Source organism: Mytilus galloprovincialis, chromosome 1 (genome assembly GCF_965363235.1).
Source record: "Mytilus galloprovincialis chromosome 1, xbMytGall1.hap1.1, whole genome shotgun sequence".
NCBI classification, from domain to species: domain Eukaryota; kingdom Metazoa; phylum Mollusca; class Bivalvia; order Mytilida; family Mytilidae; genus Mytilus; species Mytilus galloprovincialis.
The window spans coordinates 75,521,381-75,541,206 of record NC_134838.1 but is presented as its reverse complement, the minus strand read 5'-3'; the positions used below and the strand labels follow the sequence as shown (position 1 = coordinate 75,541,206).

The following is a 19,826-nucleotide window of genomic DNA, read 5'->3' as shown; positions in this document are numbered from 1 at the left end:
GTATATAATATAAGGTCAAAGTAAGCTTTTTCTTCTGTAAAATATGAGACAGAAAACAACAACGGACATCTGCGTGAATCAAGTGTGGAACAGAGACCACAGTAAAAATATCAGCTTTCAAATCACCGGGGCGTAACAATATGTCTGCATGACATTGTTTGTAAAACATTTACTTTATTGTATAGCTGCATAATTTTGTCTGTAAATCATTTAGATTTCTGTTACATGCTTAAGAGAATGAAACTTTTAATTTAACAGTTAGTTTGAAATATAAGACTTGGACTTGTCTTTAATACAGATGCATGACTTTATCAGCTGGCTACATAGTGTTTTTATTTTAACTAACATTGCAGTGCAATACCAGGTTGTTTTTTTAATTTTCACAAGCTCATGCAATATGATATGCTTTCAGGGACATTGAACACATATATACCTCCAATATTCCATAGTTGTATATAATAAACATAAAAGTTTATTATTTAAATAGCAACATGATATTGATCCTGTTGCATGTTGTTTAGTTTTCACATTATTTTTAAATTCCTTTTTTGAAAACATTAACCAAAATATAATATATATTCTGAATCCCCAAAATGTTGAAATCTTGTAAATTACTGACACGAAATGCATAACTTTATTTCAGATGAAATCCATGCAGAGCTATGTTATGCTGAATGTTTACTTCTGAGAGCATTGTTGACCTTTGTACAAGATGAAAATCTTATCAGTTTTGTCAAAGGAGGATTGAAAATTAGAGAATGTTATAAAGTTTACAAGTAAGTTACATGTAAAAGTCACTTGACCTCTACCTCATTTCATGGATCAGTGAACAAGGATAAGTTTTGGTGGTCAAGTCCATATCTGAGATACTATAAGCAATAGGTCTAGTATATTCTGTGAATGGAAGGACTGTAAGGTGTACATGTCCAACTGGCAGGTGTCATCTGACATTGACCTCATTTTCATGGTTCAATAGTTATAGTTAAGATTTTGTGTTTTGGTCTGTTTTTCTTATACTGTATACAGGGGTCAAATTTAAGCTTTTTTGTGTACTGGCCAGACGGACCAGTGGACTGAAAATTCTACTGGTCCGGCTCCAAATCTACTGGTCCTGCAAAAATGACATTCATTTTTTGTGCTGTTCTGATTGCTCATGAGCAAGTACAAAATCCAATTTCAAAATGTGACGATCCAGTTACGAAAATCATTTCCTATCTATGTCTGTCACTGCAAATTTTTCACATGTTGTACAGTTCATTAAATTCCGATCTTCTATATAATTCAACCATTCGCGATCTTTTTCCCATGATTTTTGGTATTTGCGTTTCCTTTTGTCAATTTCATATACTTTATTTCGATCTTCCTTTTGATTTTCACTTATTTTAAAAATCCGGCGGTTTAACTCCTTCCAAAAGCTTCCGCATTTTATATTGTTTTGAAGGAGAGATATTAATTAACTTGATCAATTGTAATACCCCCAGTACTGTGAATTGATTTCACAGGTAAATTGTTTTGTAAACAAATGGAAATTGCAATGCAATCAGTGATTTTTATCGACAAATTTCTACTGGTCCGCCTGACCAGCAGCTGACAAAATCTACTGGTCCGACGCACATTCTACTGGTCCCAGACCACTGGACCAGCACTAATTTCAACCCCTGACTGTATACAATAGGTCTACTATATTTGGTGTATGGAATGATTGTAAGGTGTACATGTCTAGTTGGCAGGTGTCATCTGACCTTGACCTCATTTTCATGGTTAAGTGGTCAAAGTTAAGTTTTTGAGTTTGGTCTCTTTTTCTAGTACTATACGCAATAGATCAACTATATTTAGTGTATGGAAATATTTTATGATCTATATGTCAGTCATGCAGGTTTTATTTGACCTTGACCTCATTTTTACAGTTCACTGCTCAGTGTAAAGATTTTGTGTTTTGATCTGTTTTTCTTAAACTATATATGCAATAGGTCAACTATATGTGTTGTATGGAAGAATTGTTAGCAGTACATGCCTTCCTGGCATGCTTCATCTGACCTTGACCTCATTTTCATGGTTCATTGGTTAATGTTTAGTTTTCTTGGTTAATGTTAAGTTTATGTGACAGTTGTAATAAAGCTTTATATTTAGGACTATCAACATAATATCAATGATTAGTAAAGAAGGCGAGACATTTCAGCCTGTGCACTCTTGTCCTTGTTTAAAACATGCAACCACTTAAACATGTTAAAGGGGTACTAGTTGTCAAATCATATTCACCAATTTGACTCAAATTTTCATATTGAATTATAATAATGTAAAAAAATTATCCAAACTTTTAAAAGTCTAAAATAAACAGTTTACAGAGCACGAGATCGATAATATGAGGCTTCGTTCCTTCTGTATTTTAGTCTATTCGCCATCTAATTACTTATCGAGTTGACCTCCAGAGTCATTTGATGAACATCTAAGTGATGAAAACATGAGATATAAATAGGTTTAGCCAACTCGTACTATTGGATTTTTCTAGGTTTGTTTAATTTCATATTATACATTTAAATTATGTTTATCATCATTTTAACCTGTATGAGAATGATTATTTGTGGATTGATTGATTGAATCAGTCAATCAAATGATTTACCTTTGTTTTACTTTCAATGTTGACATTCTTTTCCTTTAACTATCTTTACATGCACAATGCATGCTTTAGTTTATCCATATCTAGCTAAGGGGTTAAATTGAAATTTACATGAATACCGATTCAATGAGGTCGATTATTCATTTGCAAGTGAATAATTAATCATCAATGTTTCTTAGCTTTAATATTTTGACTAAATTGAACCATTATAACAGGCTGCTAAAATCAAATAATAAATTCACTATTTCACTTTCATTAATGATTAAACAAAAAATCATATTTTAGATTTTTTTATATATCTCGTAGCTAGTGCCCCTTTAAAATGGCAAAGTTGTGCATTTTCATGAAAAATTATGATAAAAGTTAGTAGGAAAATATTTCATCTTGTCATGCCTTATATCATTTTTTGAGTTTCTAATTTATGTTTTTAATTTTTATACAGGGAATGTAATAAAATTTTACAGAAGAGAAATTTTGCAGATGAGAAACAGAAACTCCATTTTGAAAGTGGTGTATTAATGGGAGTTGGTGCTTTTAACTTGGTATGATGCTTTTTATTATTTGATCATATTTTGTCATCCCTTGGTTATTTCCACTAGTGGAATTGAAACTCATGAAAATTGGTCTTTATTTAAGTTTAGTGCACTGTGAAGTAGATAGTTTTTTAAAAACAAATGTTATTTCTTGGCCAATGCTTTGGGGAAAAGTATCAGCAAACCATATGTCAGTAAAGAGAATATAAAAAGTTAAAAGGCGGGGTAAAAAAAAACCCACATAAAAACATTTAAAATATAAAACATTAGAACTCCCTGAATGTTTTCATATATGCAAATACATTCAGTAAATATATTTATACAATGTAAATAGGATAGCTTTGAATAACTTGTGCAATATGCAGATAGAATTGATGTAGTTAAATGATTTCATATTTTTAAAGAAAAAAACTAATATGCTTTAGGTCTTATATAGATAAAGGAAGATGTGGTATGAGTGCCAATGTCAGACAACTCTCCATCCAAATAACAATTTTTAAAAGTGAACCATTATAGGTCAAGGTTCAGCCTTCAACTTATATGTCTGACTTTATATACAGTCAAACCTGATTAAACCGGACCCTGAATAAACCGATTTCCTGTCCTTTTCGGCTGAAAATTAAAGTCCAATTTTTTCCCCTTCAAAGTCTTTGTTAAAATACCCTTTGTAAACTGGCCCCTATGTATTCCGAATTCTGGTCTTATTATGCAGTCCCAATACTCTTAATTACATTAATTATTACCTGTGAAAACCGGTTTGTCTAATTAATTTCAATGATCGATATGCAATCAAAACATATTTGTTTATACTCAGTCTGTGCCAAAAAGTATTTGAAGCACTAGTCCTATGGGCTAGTTAAAAAAAAAAATTACTAGCCCGAATTTATATGTACTGGACCGAATAAAATCTGTGTCACCGGTGAGGATCACAAAGTGATCCGAACCAGCTAGGGTGGTTTGGGGGCATGCACCCCCAAGAAAATTTTGGAATATTAGATGTAAAATCCTGCATTCTGAGGTTACATTTTTGTATCTGGAAGTGTATGTAACTTTTCAAAAATATAGAGTTTTTTCTCCATGTAATATAAAAAATTCTACTTTCCTTAAAAAAAAACCTTCTCAAAACTGTTTAAGACTCTTTTCTTTGAATTTAAGACATACATGTAAAATAAATGTAAACATATAGATATAAACCCCTTGCCATCACATTTTGTTTAAATTAATTTCTCATTCAAATTTGACTTTGGAAGTTAAAGAGATCATCCTTTCTGATGCAGACCAAGAAAAGAAGAAAATCAATCAGTTAAAATTTAATTAATAAACATTTTTGCAAGGAAGAGAGTATCAGTTTATAATATCGAAGCCGTTGAGTGACATTCTTCGTTAACTTATGGTAACGATTAAAAAAGTGCACACAGATATGCACTAGACCGGTAGGACTATCGGCAGTGTACGTTAACTAGTCCGAGCTTATTTAAACTAGACACGGGCTTCGGGCTACCGCTTAACGTCGTAGACTGTATAATACAATATGGCTTTTCAGAATAATCATTTAGTCAGGTGTTAAACTGTGAACTTACAATCGGACAGTAGTCAACTGTATTATTTTTTAAAATATTATAAACGTGTCAATTAAACGAAAAGACACACCGAATATATCTCGGATTGAACTTACGTTGTAACTTTGATAAACAAATTTAAATCGCGGAGTAAGAAATTTACATTGTGATTTCAAAATCCTGGGTTCCCTGTTGTGAACCCCTAAACCAATGATCTCGATAATGAAAAACATTCGGTAGACAACAATCAATGGGTATTGTACACTGTAAGACAATGTTTCGATAGTGATGAAATTAAGTTTGTTAATATTCTGGCTTTTTAATCGGCCATTCCAACATTACAAATTAACGATAATAGAAGTAAATCGAATCTCTCGTCTCACAATCCAAACAATGCGAGTTTTATGATGCAAAATGGCAAACATTGAATGAAAAACGAAGAGAAAGTATTTTATTTTATTTTATCAAATATAATTTACAATCAGAGAGAACTTTTACATGTAAAATATCGGACTTCACAAGTCATTAACTTCCGGTCAAAACGGAAACCTGAATAAACCGGCTCACTGTCCAAACCGGCCCTTTTTCATAGTCCCGTAGCTGCCGGTTAATACAGGTTTTACTGTATATATATATATATATATATATATATATATATATATATATATATATATGTGTGTGTTTTTTATTGATACATCTGGTTTGTATATAGACAAAGTATCACACATCATCGTCACATGTCAAGTTTTGTCTTTATTTCTGCAGATGATTTCACTTCTTCCAAGCAAGGTTATGAAACTTCTAGAATTTGTTGGATTCTCAGGAAATAAGGTAATGCTCACTTACGGTGGTACCTTACACTACAGGGAGATAACTCTGTAAAACAGCTAAACGTTGAATTGTGTTGTTAAGGGAATATTTAGATTCTCTAGGATCAAAATTAGTGATTGTCAAACTGCTATATAACCAGTTTTTAAAATTTTTTATATTTTTGTCAAAGGGTCAAAGTAAATACTTTGTCAAAATTTTATGAAAATCAAATGAGCCAAATTAATTTAAGTGCAGGTGTTACCTTAAGGTACTACCTTAATTTTTTTTTTATCCATTGAAATAGTTTGTATTGCTTACTTAAGACCGAAAGGGCATCAGTGGCCTAGCGTTTAAGTAGACTAAATGCTGAATCACTAGCCTGTCCACACTCAGATTGTAATTTGAACAGGGTAGGTGCATTTGACTCCAATCTTGATTGTCTAGAATTGTTAGTTTTTCCTGCTGAAGGTCTTTTGTTCTCTTTGGAACACAACAGCTTACTGCACAATAATGCTGAAAGTGGTGTTTAACAAAACTTAATAAAACATAAGACAGGAGCTTCCAAGCTTAGTTGCATCCATGCTAGAGAAACGTCAAAGAATGATACTCAATAAATAATTAATTTTACCAATGCATGCTCAAGTCTGACAGTTCAGAATCTATGATAGAAGGATAATGATTAAGAATTACTCGGAATGACCCACTCCTTCATCAAATATATTCCTTCTTATCACAGAAGATAACCTTATATAACACAAATTTATTTCTGAAATTAAATATCGGTTTCTGTTTTCAGAAAGCTGGATTACAAGCTTTACTTAAAGGAACAGAAGATTTATCAAGTCTAAGAGGCCCTCTGTGTTCTATCATTTTAATAGCATATCATACAGTAGTTTGTTATGTTCTAGGTTAGTATATTTAAATCAATTATTAGTTATGGATAATGACTTTAATTAAGAAATAATTCATGGGGGCTTGAATATATCGTTATTTTACCACGGGTTGGCCCTTTATGACAAATATTTTACCCTGAGCGATAGTGAGGGGTAAAATATCGGCATAAAGGGACAACCCGTGGTAAAATTTAGATATATTCAAGCCCCCATGAATTATTTCGATTCTGATAAGACAAATATAGCAATTGTTTTGGTTCAAAGCGCACTAGATGGAGGCAAATATTTGCCGTTCCCATAAATTAACCCACTTTAAGATTGGCTGTAAAGAACGGAGCAAACAGATTTAGTGACATGCTCAAACTATTTACAATAATATATTTAGATAGATTTGGATGAATTTTAAAGGGAAATTCCGCGATTTTTTACTTATCATCTAATTATGTTCATCTTAACATAAAAAACACATTTGCAAAGTTTTAAATTTATATTCCTTCTAATAACGGAGAAAATCAAGTATTTGTAACTTTTTTGGTTGAATTCTCGAGTGGGTCGTGACGTATTAGCCCGATTTATTGAATTCTGGGAAAAAATAAAATCTGTTTAACTCTTATAGCTTATCGACAATAGACGTAATTAAAAGCGCACAGCTGACGAATGGTCGAAGTTATGAACCACAATATAAGAATGAACGAAAATGAATATGCATATACCGTTTTGTATTGATTGAATTAAACTCCTATAAAATTATCTCTAGTAAATGTTTTTGAATAAATTTAATTAATTATTGTTGAGATTTTTTTCATAAAATATTTATTGAACATTTTTACTGATATTGAACTGAAAATATTTCAGTTCTATTTACCGTTATTGTTTTGATAATCATTTCAATGCAACTAATGTGTGAGCAGAGTGTGTATATTATTTTGTAAAGGTCACTGTATATTTCTCGGCTTGAGGTCAATTCGTTTACCTTGTAGCTATTTAGCCGCAGGTGTGAGTTCAAGCGTACACAGGTATAAATGTTGTTATTTGGAAAGGATAAACAGAAAGGATTAGAAAGAGTATGCTGTCACGATGTTAATACACTAAGATTTAATACACGATGAGAATAAAGATACAATAATTAAATTGTGTAAATTAATTGAAACAGAGACATATGTCTCTGATTGAAAATAAAATTCAGATTCGTAATTCCGAAAGTGTATAAAAATAAAAGGAAACAATTTTTGATTACTTTCTTAGCGGCAATTGGCGTAAAGATTCAAATATGAAGCAAAAAATAGTAGTTTTAATCTTTTATAAAAACTAAATGCAATATTACCCAATTTGATATACCATTGTACATCTGTTTGATATCATTGACTTTACCGGAATTTCTTAACTTGTATTCAAATCTGGCTGTGTTTAAATGCTAATAAAACTATTGCAATTTTAAAGTTTTTAATTGACAAAAAAATACAACATACAACATGCATGATTTTTTTTTAGTTTCTTTTTAACATTTTATTCTTACATAATTAAATTCATTTGACAATCATTTACACGAACTTTTTGTGAAAAGAATATCAATTATCTAAGCTAAGGCATTATTTCTTTTGAGGATTTTTGAGGATTTTTTTTTAAATTCTATGATAATATTTGTGCAATGTTGAACATGATAGCCGTCATTAATCCAAATATTAAGTAATACAGTAGTTGTAATAAAAGTTATATTTTAGTCATGCATAACTGATATTGACGAATTTATAATAGTTCGTCCATACATCGTTGTTCTTGAAACAATCATTATTAGTATACATGTAAGTTTCCTGACGTATAAGAGCCATTGAGGATGAGCTCCAGAGAAATCAGACTAGTGGCGTTTCGTTCGTTTGTTTGTTGGGAAAGGAGAGGAAATGCAACTGCTTGTACAGATAAACGACAGAATTACCATACAAGCATTTATAGTCAACACAATCAGAAAGAGTTCCCATCGTTAGACGGGGAATATGAAGGCTTCCAAGAATGAACAAGTGACATGTCTAACTCTGAACAGTTAGAAAACAGACTATCGACATCGACCGCTTGTTCTTAATATTTGAAACTGTATGCATATATATACGTATACGTTTATGATATATATAGTGATGAGTTCTTTCGTCTGACAAAAACTAAATTCCTTCATGGTTATATCTTGCCATACGTTTATATTGGTTTGTAAGGTGATTACTCACAATCGTTATTTGAAAATCCTGTTTGTGAGATGTAGATTCATTTCAATACAGAAATTTCGTCTATATATTTCACAAGTGTATAACACGGAGAAGCTCTGAAGGTCCATTACTCCCATTTTGTGTGGGTGTGAACCATCGATGTTTACATCAATATCACAGAATAAGATGATGATGGTAGAAAGAACTATGGGCGTCATGTGGCAAATATTACATGCATATCGGACAATGAGTTGTCAATCTGTATGAAAAGATTTCCAATACAACCATATTATTGAGAAGGAATGTTTACATGCTATACTCTCGTACTAGTATTACAGGGTTCTTGTGGCGTTCACCTTAGACACACATCTTTTTAACGATGTTTAAAAAAAAGACCGAACCAATTTAATGTCATATTTCCCTATTTTTTAAATATAACTAAAAGTCTTTTATCTGACAAGAATACCCCTATTTAGCGAACAAGTAATTTATTTTTTTTTCTGTTATTGAATACCAAGAAAGAAAATAAATCCCGAAATTAATTTGAAACTTTGATACTCAAAAGTTTCCCAGCAAAATATTCACATTCCCTGGGGATAATTAGTGTTCGTCCAGTGGCATTTATAACAATTGTGATGACGAATTACTTCCTTTGTTCGAGAACAATCTTATTGAAATATAAATCTGTGATTTTACTAGGTCCACAGCTTCAATGAACCAAAGCAAAAGTTATACATCGACCTGTATTTAAATCAAATTGGTTCTCTTCTTCTTCTGGTATACAATAGTCTATCGAAATTCGATGATTACATACTGTTGGCATACGTGGACTAGTCTATTTACAACACTTTTACCCCTATTTATTCAAAATATATGTTTTTTTCTTATGTTCAATGTATACATGTATATATTTTAAATTGCGCTATAGTTCCGTAACTTTCTATCCAGTCGTATAAACGAATCGTCGGCAAGTGCGTACATTTTTTTAAATCAATATTTCTGGTCTGTTCCAATCTGTCCTTCACTATTGACAATGACTATATATTACATTTTCCCCAATTCACCCTTGGAAAAAATATTTAAATAGATTTTAATTTCATCAAATCTTATTTTTCGGGTATTATTTATATGTTTATGAATTATATTCTTTACACCAGAAATGTTATTTATAAACAAGCGTATGAGTTTAGTAATGACAAGTAAGACAGAGTTGTATATTATTCATCTGATAGTTCAAAATGGAAAGTTATAAGTTATAAGTTATCAGCCGTGTACACTGATCAATACCTGCAGAAGTGAAACGATGCATGAACTTGCAAGCCCGACAGGAAATCGCTTGAATACCTGGACGTGTCACCTCACACCCCTCACAATACCTTTGGAAGTAATACCTTTAGCCATGCTGGTGATCAGATGAGGGAAGATCAAAATATATTTGTTTATTACTTTAAAGAATTATGAACAAATTAGATTTTCGAAAACAATTTTCACGGAACACTTATTTATGATTTCAACTTTGACTTTTCACCTAATTCCAATATCAACAGTTTAAAAACAACAGACCATGGTAATTTAAAAAAAGTAAGAATATTTTTCGTATCAAGTTAGTTAGTCGGATAAAACAACCGTACGATTGACAAGATATCGACACGCAATTACGACTACATCGGTTACTGTAGTTTTGTTTCTTTGTGGTTTATAGACATATCGTTTTTATTAATCGGGAAAGAAGACAAAATGGCGGATCGCAGAGAATTGATACTCTAAATTTAAAATCGATGGTGATCGCTTATCTAGCGGAATAAAACTTTAATATCTATGAATTTGAGCATTTTTATACAGAATGAACATAATATCAATTTTTGATTTTTTTGCGAAGTTTCCCTTTAATGATAATTTACTTATATATCTTCTATGTATATAAAAAAGGGCTTATACCACATTTTAGTATTGTTTGTTTACGTTTCATTCTGGTGATGATTTTCGGTATCAGAAGCGTGTATTTTCCCGAAAAATGCTTAAACTATTACGTTATCATTCTATGACGTCGTGTACTCCATCCATAAACAATCATATGACGTGGGAGTACAATCAGAACAGCCCAACCAATATATTCATATTTTACCACGGGTGTGTACTCAAAGCGTTTGAAGGACGTCATGTTAGAATGGGATGTAACTTTTAAAGTAGCAATATATATATGTTAAAAGTACACTGAGGTCAACAAAACTGTACTGTGGACTCAATCAATAAACAACAAAGTGATTTGAATTGGACCTTTTACTTGTACAAAATGCTCTTTATAGCCTCATACCGTATTTGATTTTGCCTTACAATGGAAAAAATAGTTTATTAAGGAGAACTGAAAAATACTAGGTCTTTCTCTTTATTCATTTTATGTTGCGCCCTCAGTGAGTGTAAATGACTCATATTTACCATGGTTAGTCTATTTATAGACTTTTGTATATTTTTATATTTATATTTTTGTTTGAAGTCAATTTTCAGAATCTTTGACAATATAGTAATGATATTTTGCCATTTTAGCACTCACATATATCATAAAGCTTGAATCTTCAGCATTTCGGTCTATTTTGTATTGTATAGTGGGTTATTATTGCGGGGTGTAAATTTTCGCCTATTTTAGTGGATAGAAGAAAATCACCAAAATAAATTCCGCCAATTTAAAATGCACCTGCAAAGGTATTGATAAAAGTTTTGAATCCACGAAAATAATAACCGCCACAGTATTTCGAATACCTGATTCAATGAAAATCCTGAAATTTTACACCCACGAAAATAACCTGCTATACATTATTTTTATGCTACCAAGAAATTGATAATTGTGTCAGTATGATTTCAATTTATTACTATTTTTATTATGTCCAGGTTTAGCTGATGGTGATATTAGTTTGGCTGAAGAACTATTAAAACCATGTCTCAACCTTTATCCTAAGGTAAGCAAATAAAATTGCAGCAGCATACTAACTGTGAACTGCATTTCACATTGTGTAAGACAAATTGAGCTTGAACTTGTAGCACTGATTAAAGGCGTAGTGATGCATGTTTCTAGTTAACTCCTCTTCAGCAGTATCCCGTTAAGTTTTTAAGGTAAAAATTATGATTGCAAATATTTTTGGCAAGAATTTTAGTACTATCAGCTTTTATCAAAAACTGAGAAAAATGATAATTTAAATCTCGCTTTCAATTATTTTGGAGATAAAACAGATTTGTTATCATGTAAAGTGAATTGAAGTGAGCTTTTGCAGCAATGTGCTTGATGAAAATGTTGTGAAAAATTGATGAGATTTGGATATGTTGCCTTGAAAATAGTCGTCTTCTTTTAGAAATTTAGTGTTTTGCATGTGTCAAAGCAGCAATCTTGGTTCAGGTATGTGTTCACATTTGAAATTCATAGAACTACGCTCACTATAAAATTCTTGACTTATAAAAATGATAAAACATGTCTGATAGTATTGGTAAAATAACTATTTAAATATTATGGTTTTTTTTTCAAATTGTAGGGTGCACTGTTTTTATTTTTTTCTGGAAGAATTGAAGAAATAAAAGGAAATATAGATAATGTAAGTACTTATTTCCAACAGTTGATTACCTTAAAAGTGTGGCAATTCTTAATTATCATATGACATAGTGAAAATGTTCAACTTTCTTTAATGGCTTACAACCAATATTGTGAATTTGAAGCAAATGAGATTTTTTTAAGGTGAGGTACACACTTTACAAGACTGAAACCTGAAAGTACAATAACGAATATGCATGATCCCATTTATTTAATAAATTGTACAGTAAATGCTGAATGTATCTTAACTTGTATAAACTTCAAAATATTAAAATTTAAACTGTGTAATGCAATTGTTGGAACTTAAATACAAACATTCAAGGGCTCTTTAATACAGCATGAATCAATGATTTGTTTTATCAACTTTGGTCAAATTTATTTATATATGTAACCACCTGGGTATCTATTCTCTCTTTTTACCCCTATTCTCCCAAGAATGGTGACTGATGAATAGAAATATGGTCATTTTGGTCTTCTCTAAACCAATAGTAAACCTTTAGCCAAAGTGGAATCCAAGGCTTTGTGTAAGGAGAGTGCCTTGTTGTCTGCATGATACAACCCTTGCAACAACTTTTCCGCAAAGTGGAAAGGGATTAATATAAGTTGCAAAACTTGTTTCCCAATCCACTATAAATAAATATGTTTAAACTAAACAACTTTTTGATGTGTCTTTAGATGGCCTGTTGCAAGGCAACAATTCTGTACCTATCCAATATACCCTCCTATGTAAGTCCAAATTTTCCTGACCTTCATCCTGGATGGTCTCTATTACAGGACCTACTATCATAGTTATTGTTAATTTGTTCTATTTCTGAACATACATGAAATATTTGCCACTGAATGTTAGCAACCAACAACTAATCATATCTCTCTATTTATAAACTATATGATTGCCAATGATACATCTATCCAGCAAAGTTCAAATGAAGTGGATGTTAACAATTTATAGTCTTCTCTCTTCTAAAATGTTTGTTTTATTGCCAATTAATACTCAATGTTTATGTGTCATGTATGCTTAGTCATATCCCTTCTTCTTGATGATGGAAATGATATGCTTAATTTTTTAAGCTCTTAGAAATGAATTTTGTTCGATTGATGTTAAACTATATTTCAATGATGTCAAATTGTAGGTGTCTTTTAATTGATAGACACTAAGTGCAAGCTATTTTATTATTATTGAAAAGTAATTAAAACTTTTCTGTTTTAACAAGGTTTTATTTATGTTATCATCTTTATATTTTAATTTCAGGCTTTGTTTAGATTTGAAGAGTCCATAGATTCCCAACAGGAATGGAGACAGTTTCATCATTTATGTTTCTGGGAGTTGATGTGGTGTCATTGGTATGTGTTGTATGATGTTGAAATAGAAATTTGAATTTAAAAAAAAGGAGTTTCTATTTTTCTTTTTCTCTCTAACATATTTGTGTAAGGCTGAATTTTCTATGTATAGTAATTTTTTTTAAGAGTCAAACATAGTATTTGTATTATGTTTTAAAGTAACCCAGTAGTCTTAAGTCAGTTTGAAAAAAATACTGTCTTGAGTAACATGTCAGGTGTCATTTGGGGGGGCGAGTTTATCTTTCTGAAGCCCCAGAGTTCACCATGGCTTAATGGTGGATTTACTTGTTGTTCAATCTGTAAAATCTGTGTAGTGTTTTATTTACTGATTGTCTATTTCTTTTTTTTATTTACCATGATGGAGGTTCATCTGATTTCATATTAGATGGCATTCACTGTCAATTCCCTTGGTGGCTATCAGAGCCATTGACAACAAGATTTTACAATGACAGTTGATAATTTCGGTTTAAAATCAAATTTTATGTTTTATTTGGCACTACGTTACATTGCCAGTAAAAATGCATTTGCCACTTTTAAATCCCCAATTAACACTGGCAACTCTTCAAAAACAGTACTGTTATTCTTTGATTCTGTAGTTCAGTCTAACTGTGACCACTCTTATTAATGAAAACTGTTTAAACACTCTTTTTTCATTATTAAAAACTGTGCAAAAAAAAAACAATTATTTTATTGATGAGAGGTCTGATCTTTTTATTGCCATTGAAGTACATGTAAAATTTATGTCCAGGCCTTTCATAAAACTTTCGAGCACGATTTTTGTACTCAGACTCAAGAATCAACCAATCAAAATACTGGATTTCATGTTTCGAGCATGACTTTTGTGCTCCAAGCACTGAGCAAAGTTTTATGACTTCAACCCCTGAATGTGAAACAGAGAATAATAAAGAGTATGCAATTTGATACAAATGTTTTTATTTGTAGTTTCAAAGGAGACTGGTTAATGGCCATGAAGTATGCTGAGAGACTATGTAAGGAGAGTAGATGGAGTAAAGCTACATATACATATCAAAAAGCAGCATTTTTACTCATGTGTGACGATCAGACGGAGGAGACAAAAACTCATCTTCATTATTTATTCAGGTAAGTTTTCTTGACAAAAACTACCCAGCCTACAGTTGCATAAAAAATTAGACATTAGAAAAAAATTTACATAAATTTGTAGGAAAAGCTAGCTTAATGTGGTCATCAGTGGTTAACTTTTAATATCACTTTATTATGGTTACTTCTCTAAACAAACAAAACAGAAAGACGAGACAGAGGCGTAAAAATGCCAGATTTTATAAGTTATTTGTGTTTTGATATAAACACAAGTGTCAGTTATTTAATTCCCTTCAAAACTGTTCTTTTTTTTATTGTTTGTCTAAAAAAAGACATATTCTGTTTTGTAGTACAGACCATTTAACATTAGTTTAAGTGCCTGAAGTGATAAAAATCATTTTTCAAGTATCTACTTGAAAAATACAATAGTAAATAGGAAGCAGTATATATAATTTGTACTTTACAATTTCAAGCATCATAAATACTTAAAATAAAACTCTTAATATTTGTACCTTTTCACATTCCCATGATAATAAAACAGTATCTTGTTGTATAATGCAAAAAGTGTATAGAGTTAAATGATTTTATTTTTCCAGGAAAGAATTTGTAGTCTAAGCTAGGTGGTGTATCTTGTATTGTAAAGATTTTAATTTTACATCAGTTGTTTTTATATCCCCACTCAAGGATGGAGTCTATGACACCTTGTCCTTTCATCTCAAAATGCATCTGTCTGCTCTTCTTTGATAGTGTTTTGTTTGTTCTTCTGTTAATCTTCAAAAAAAAAAATTCCATCACACTTTTCTCATGTTCTATTGAACAGAATGACATAAAATTGGTCAGCTAAATGACACTTTTTTTTTTAATATGTTGAATTAACTTTTTTCTCACACTTTTATCAAGTATTACTGAACTACATTGACTTCAAATTTAGTCAGAAGGCCTGGAAGACATCAACTTCCTGTTTTCTGATACTTAAAATTCTGAGTGGGGTATGCTTTACACAACAATGTGTGCATTTGTTTTAATATAGAAGTTTTATTATGATTTTCATTTCACCATCATAGATGTCTAATTTTTCCATCACTTTTTTTAGCTCTCAGGGGCCTGGTTCAGGCCTCATGTGAGCATATGTCTTCACTTGGCGTCCATCATCGTCCGTTGTCTGTTTTGTTGTTGTTGTCATAAACTATTTCAAAAATCTTATCCTCTGAAACTACTGGGCCAAATACCTTCAAAATTTAACTAAATGTTTCTTAGGTATCTAGTTTATAGATTGTATCCTAAGTTTTGATCCATCAACAAACCTGGCCGCCATGGCTAAACATTAATATATAGGGGTCAAATGCAGTTTTTGGCTTATATCTCAAAAACTAAACTCCATGTTTTTATTGCACTGGAAACTGGAATAGTAATAAAAGACAAGTTCATGTACCTTTAAAAACAAGGGTCAGGAAATGATCATTTTTTGCCAGACCTGACCTAAACTGCATGGTCATTGACCAAAATGGTAGATTGAGATTTAGGTCAAAAGTTGTTTTTTTAAACTGAGATAATTTTGTTCATTTCATAGAGATTGAGTTTATTAATCACCATTTGCACAAATTTTTGTTCTGACTCATCAGGAAGGTGTTGTAAGTAGCATTTTCTGTAAAACCTCTGTCCATATTATAAACTTCCCCTCTGTCCATATTATAAACTTCCCTCTGTATGATGGCTCTTTTATATATGAGAAATTTTGAATATGTGGTTTTAAAAACATTGAGGGTGTGATTTATTTTACTGCAATTAAAGCAAACACTGAAAGAACTCTTTATAATGTAGTCCAAATAATTATGACGTCTTCACTCTTGAGAGACTATTATATTTTTTTTCTTTGACACCTTTGACTGTCCCTCTGGTATCTTTCATCCCTCTTTTACATTGACGCAGGAATGCGTCAAAGCAAAAATTTAAAATAGCCTTCTAAGACTTAATAATTATTTGGACTATTTATGATGTAGTCCAAATAATTATGACGTCTTGAAAGGCTATTATATTTTTTTTCTTTGATGCCTTACATGGACGTCAAAGCAAAAATTTAAAATAGCCTTCCAAGACGTCATAATTATTTGGACTATTTATGATGCAGCTTTTCAAAGTGAAAAAATCATATTTATCCACAATGAAATTCATTAGATATTCAGTTCTTTGCAAATATTAAATATCTTCATAGAAAACTGTTTGAAAATGAGTATTGCATGGTCAGTCAATGATTAAAAATACCAACATGTCAGATATCATTGCATAAAAAATGTTGCTTTATTTGACTTACTTTGATTTAAATTAGTCCCACGGTGACTCACTCCCACCCGATCAATTTTCTTTTAGAAATTTGCATGTTTTTTAGCTCACCTGGCCTAAAAGGCCAAGTGAGCTTTTCTCATCACTTGGCGTCCGGCGTCCGGCGTCGTCCGTCGTCGTCGTTAACTTTTACAAAAATCTTCTCCTCTGAAACTACTGGGCCAAATTAAACCAAACTTGGCCACAATCATCATTGGGGTATCTAGTTTAAAAAATGTGTCCGGTGACCCGGCCAACCATCCAAGATGGCCGCCATGGCTAAAAATAGAACATAGAGGTAAAATGCAGTTTTTGGCTTATAACTCAAAAACCAAAGCATTTAGAGCATATCTGACAGGAGTAGAATTGTTAAACAGGTGAAGATCTATCTACCCTGAAATTTTCAGATGAATTGGATAACCCGTTGTTGGGTTGCTGCCCCTGAATTAGTAATTTTAAGGAAATTTTGCTGTTTTTGGTTATTATCTTGAATATTATTATAGATAGAGATAAACAGTAAACAGCAATAATGTTCAGCAAAGTAAGATTTACAAATAAGTCAACATGACCGAAATGGTCAGTTGACCCCTTTAGGAGTTATTGCCCTTTATAGTCAATTTTTAACCATTTTTCGTAAATCTTAGTAATATTTTACAAAAATCTTCTTCTCTGAAACTACTGGGCCAAATTAATCCAAACTTGGCCACAATCATCTTTTGGGTTAGTAGTTTGAAAAATGTGTCCGATGACCCGGCCATCAAACCAAGATGGCCGCCATGGCTAAAAATAGAACATGGGGTAAAATGCAGTTTTTGGCTTATAACTCAAAACCCAAAGCATTTAGAGCAAATCTGACGGGGTAAAATTGTTTATCAGTTCAAGATCTATCTGCCCTGAAATTTTCAGATGAATCGGACAACCCGTTGTTGGGTTGCTGGCCCTGAATTAGTAATTTTAAGGAAATTTTGCTCTTTTTGGTTATTATCTTGAAATTATTATAGATATAGATAAACTATAAACAGCAATAATGTTCAGCAAAGTAAGATTTACAAATAAGTCAACATGACTGAAATGGTCAGTTGACCCCTTTAGGAGTTATTGCCCTTTATAGTCAATTTTTAACCATTTTTCGTAAATCTTAGTAATCTTTTACAAAAATCTTCTCCTCTGAAACTACATGGCCAAATTAATCCAAACTTATCCACAATCATCTTTGGGGTATCTAGTTTAAAAAATGTGTCCGGTGACCCGGCCATCCAACCAAGATGGCCACCATGGCTAAAAATAGAACATGGGGTAAAATGCAGTTTTTGGCTTATAACTCAAAACCCAAAGCATTTAGAACAAATCTGACATGGGGTAAAATTGTTTATCAGGTCAACATTTATCTGCCCTGAAATTTTTAGATGAATCGGACAACCCATTGTTGGGTTGCTGACCCTGAATTGTTAGTTTTAAGGAAATTTTGCTGTTTTTGGTCATTATCTTGAATATTATTATTGATAGAGATAAACTGTAAACAACAATAATGTTCAGCAAAGTAAGATTTACAAATAAGTCAACATGACCGAAATGGTCAATTGACCCCCTTAGGAGTTATTGTTCTTTATAGTCAATTTTTAACAATTTTCATAAAATTTGTAAATTTTTACTAAGGCAGCAACCATTTGATTTTCTGGGGGGGGCTATGGTTTTTTTTTTCTGTACAAACTTTTTTTTTCGCCTGTGGCGAAAAACAATCTATTTTTTTCGCGACAAGTCGAAAACAATTTTTTTTCTTTCAATTTTAGCATTACATATAGTGGCAGCTGAGGGTGAAACAAACATTTTTTTTTTCTCAGAATCAAAAACAAATTATTTTTTTCTCCAAAAACTGGAAACAAACTTTTTTTTCCAAAAAAAACCATAGCCCCCCCCCCCAGAAAATCAAATGGTTGCTGCCTAACATTTTCCACTGAAACTAATGGGCCAAGTTCATTATAGATAGAGATAATTTTAAGCAGCAAGAATGTTCAGTAAAGTAAGATGTACAAACACATCACCATCACCAAAACACAATTTTGTCATGAATCCATCTGCTTCCTTTGATATTCACATAGACCAAGGTGAGCGACACAGGCTCTTTAGAGCCTCTAGTTATGATAGTTTTTAGAAGAGTCGGAGAAGGGTTTACTACATTTTGTGTACTGGAAATTTATGAATGGTTTAGGTGATAACAATTTCACAGATGCCTTGTGAAATGATATATTAATAATAAATAGATATGATAATCTTCACAAACAAACCAATAGGGATCAAAGTCATCACCCATGGTCTAAAACAACAAACAAAGACTTGAAGTGAAGTATATGATATAAAAGACCTCACCTACCCTAAAAATCCTGGTAGTTTTCCAAATTATTTATTATAATGTTCAGTAAATTTTGTACATTTAAAATATTTTATTAGGTTAAGAATTTTTTTCTGTATTGAAAAGAGCACACTGTCACTTTATACCAATAGGGTACTTTAAAGAGTATAATGTGGATTTTTTTCATAGCTTGTTTTTATGTCCCCACCATAGCATTGAGGGCATTAAGTTTTACCTTTACCAGTATGCCCATTTGTCTGCACTAGCAGAAATTAGTTTCCATTCTGAAATGTTATGAAACTTATGCACAATGCTTATTACAGATTTCAAATTTGGTTGTGTCACTTACACAGTTCTAGAGTTATGTACCTTTACATGTGGAAAAAATGCTTATATATAATTTTGCCTCAACCAAATGTTATGAAACTCAAATGCAATGCTAATAATTACCACAAAACTCAGATCAAGAACAACTTTTACCTTTCTTGAGTTTTGTCCTGTCCTTATATAATGTTATATGCAAGCGGGGGCATAAGACACATTCCCCATGTATTTTTCTTCATTTCTTGTATTTTC

General features: G+C 31.7%; 1 protein-coding gene across 1 annotated transcript in view; it reads left to right on the top strand.

Moving 5' to 3' along the window:
- The window catches only part of LOC143083799 (tetratricopeptide repeat protein 39B-like), a 53,426-nt gene that overhangs the window by 9,304 nt on the left and 24,296 nt on the right, over positions 1–19,826 (top strand). Inside the window, exons 6-13 of the mRNA XM_076260165.1 lie at positions 644–776; positions 3,060–3,159; positions 5,475–5,540; positions 6,316–6,427; positions 11,494–11,561; positions 12,129–12,188; positions 13,434–13,525; positions 14,465–14,623. Coding sequence (XP_076116280.1) covers positions 644–776; positions 3,060–3,159; positions 5,475–5,540; positions 6,316–6,427; positions 11,494–11,561; positions 12,129–12,188; positions 13,434–13,525; positions 14,465–14,623 — 790 coding nt within the window. The remainder of the gene's footprint in view (positions 1–643; positions 777–3,059; positions 3,160–5,474; positions 5,541–6,315; positions 6,428–11,493; positions 11,562–12,128; positions 12,189–13,433; positions 13,526–14,464; positions 14,624–19,826) is intronic.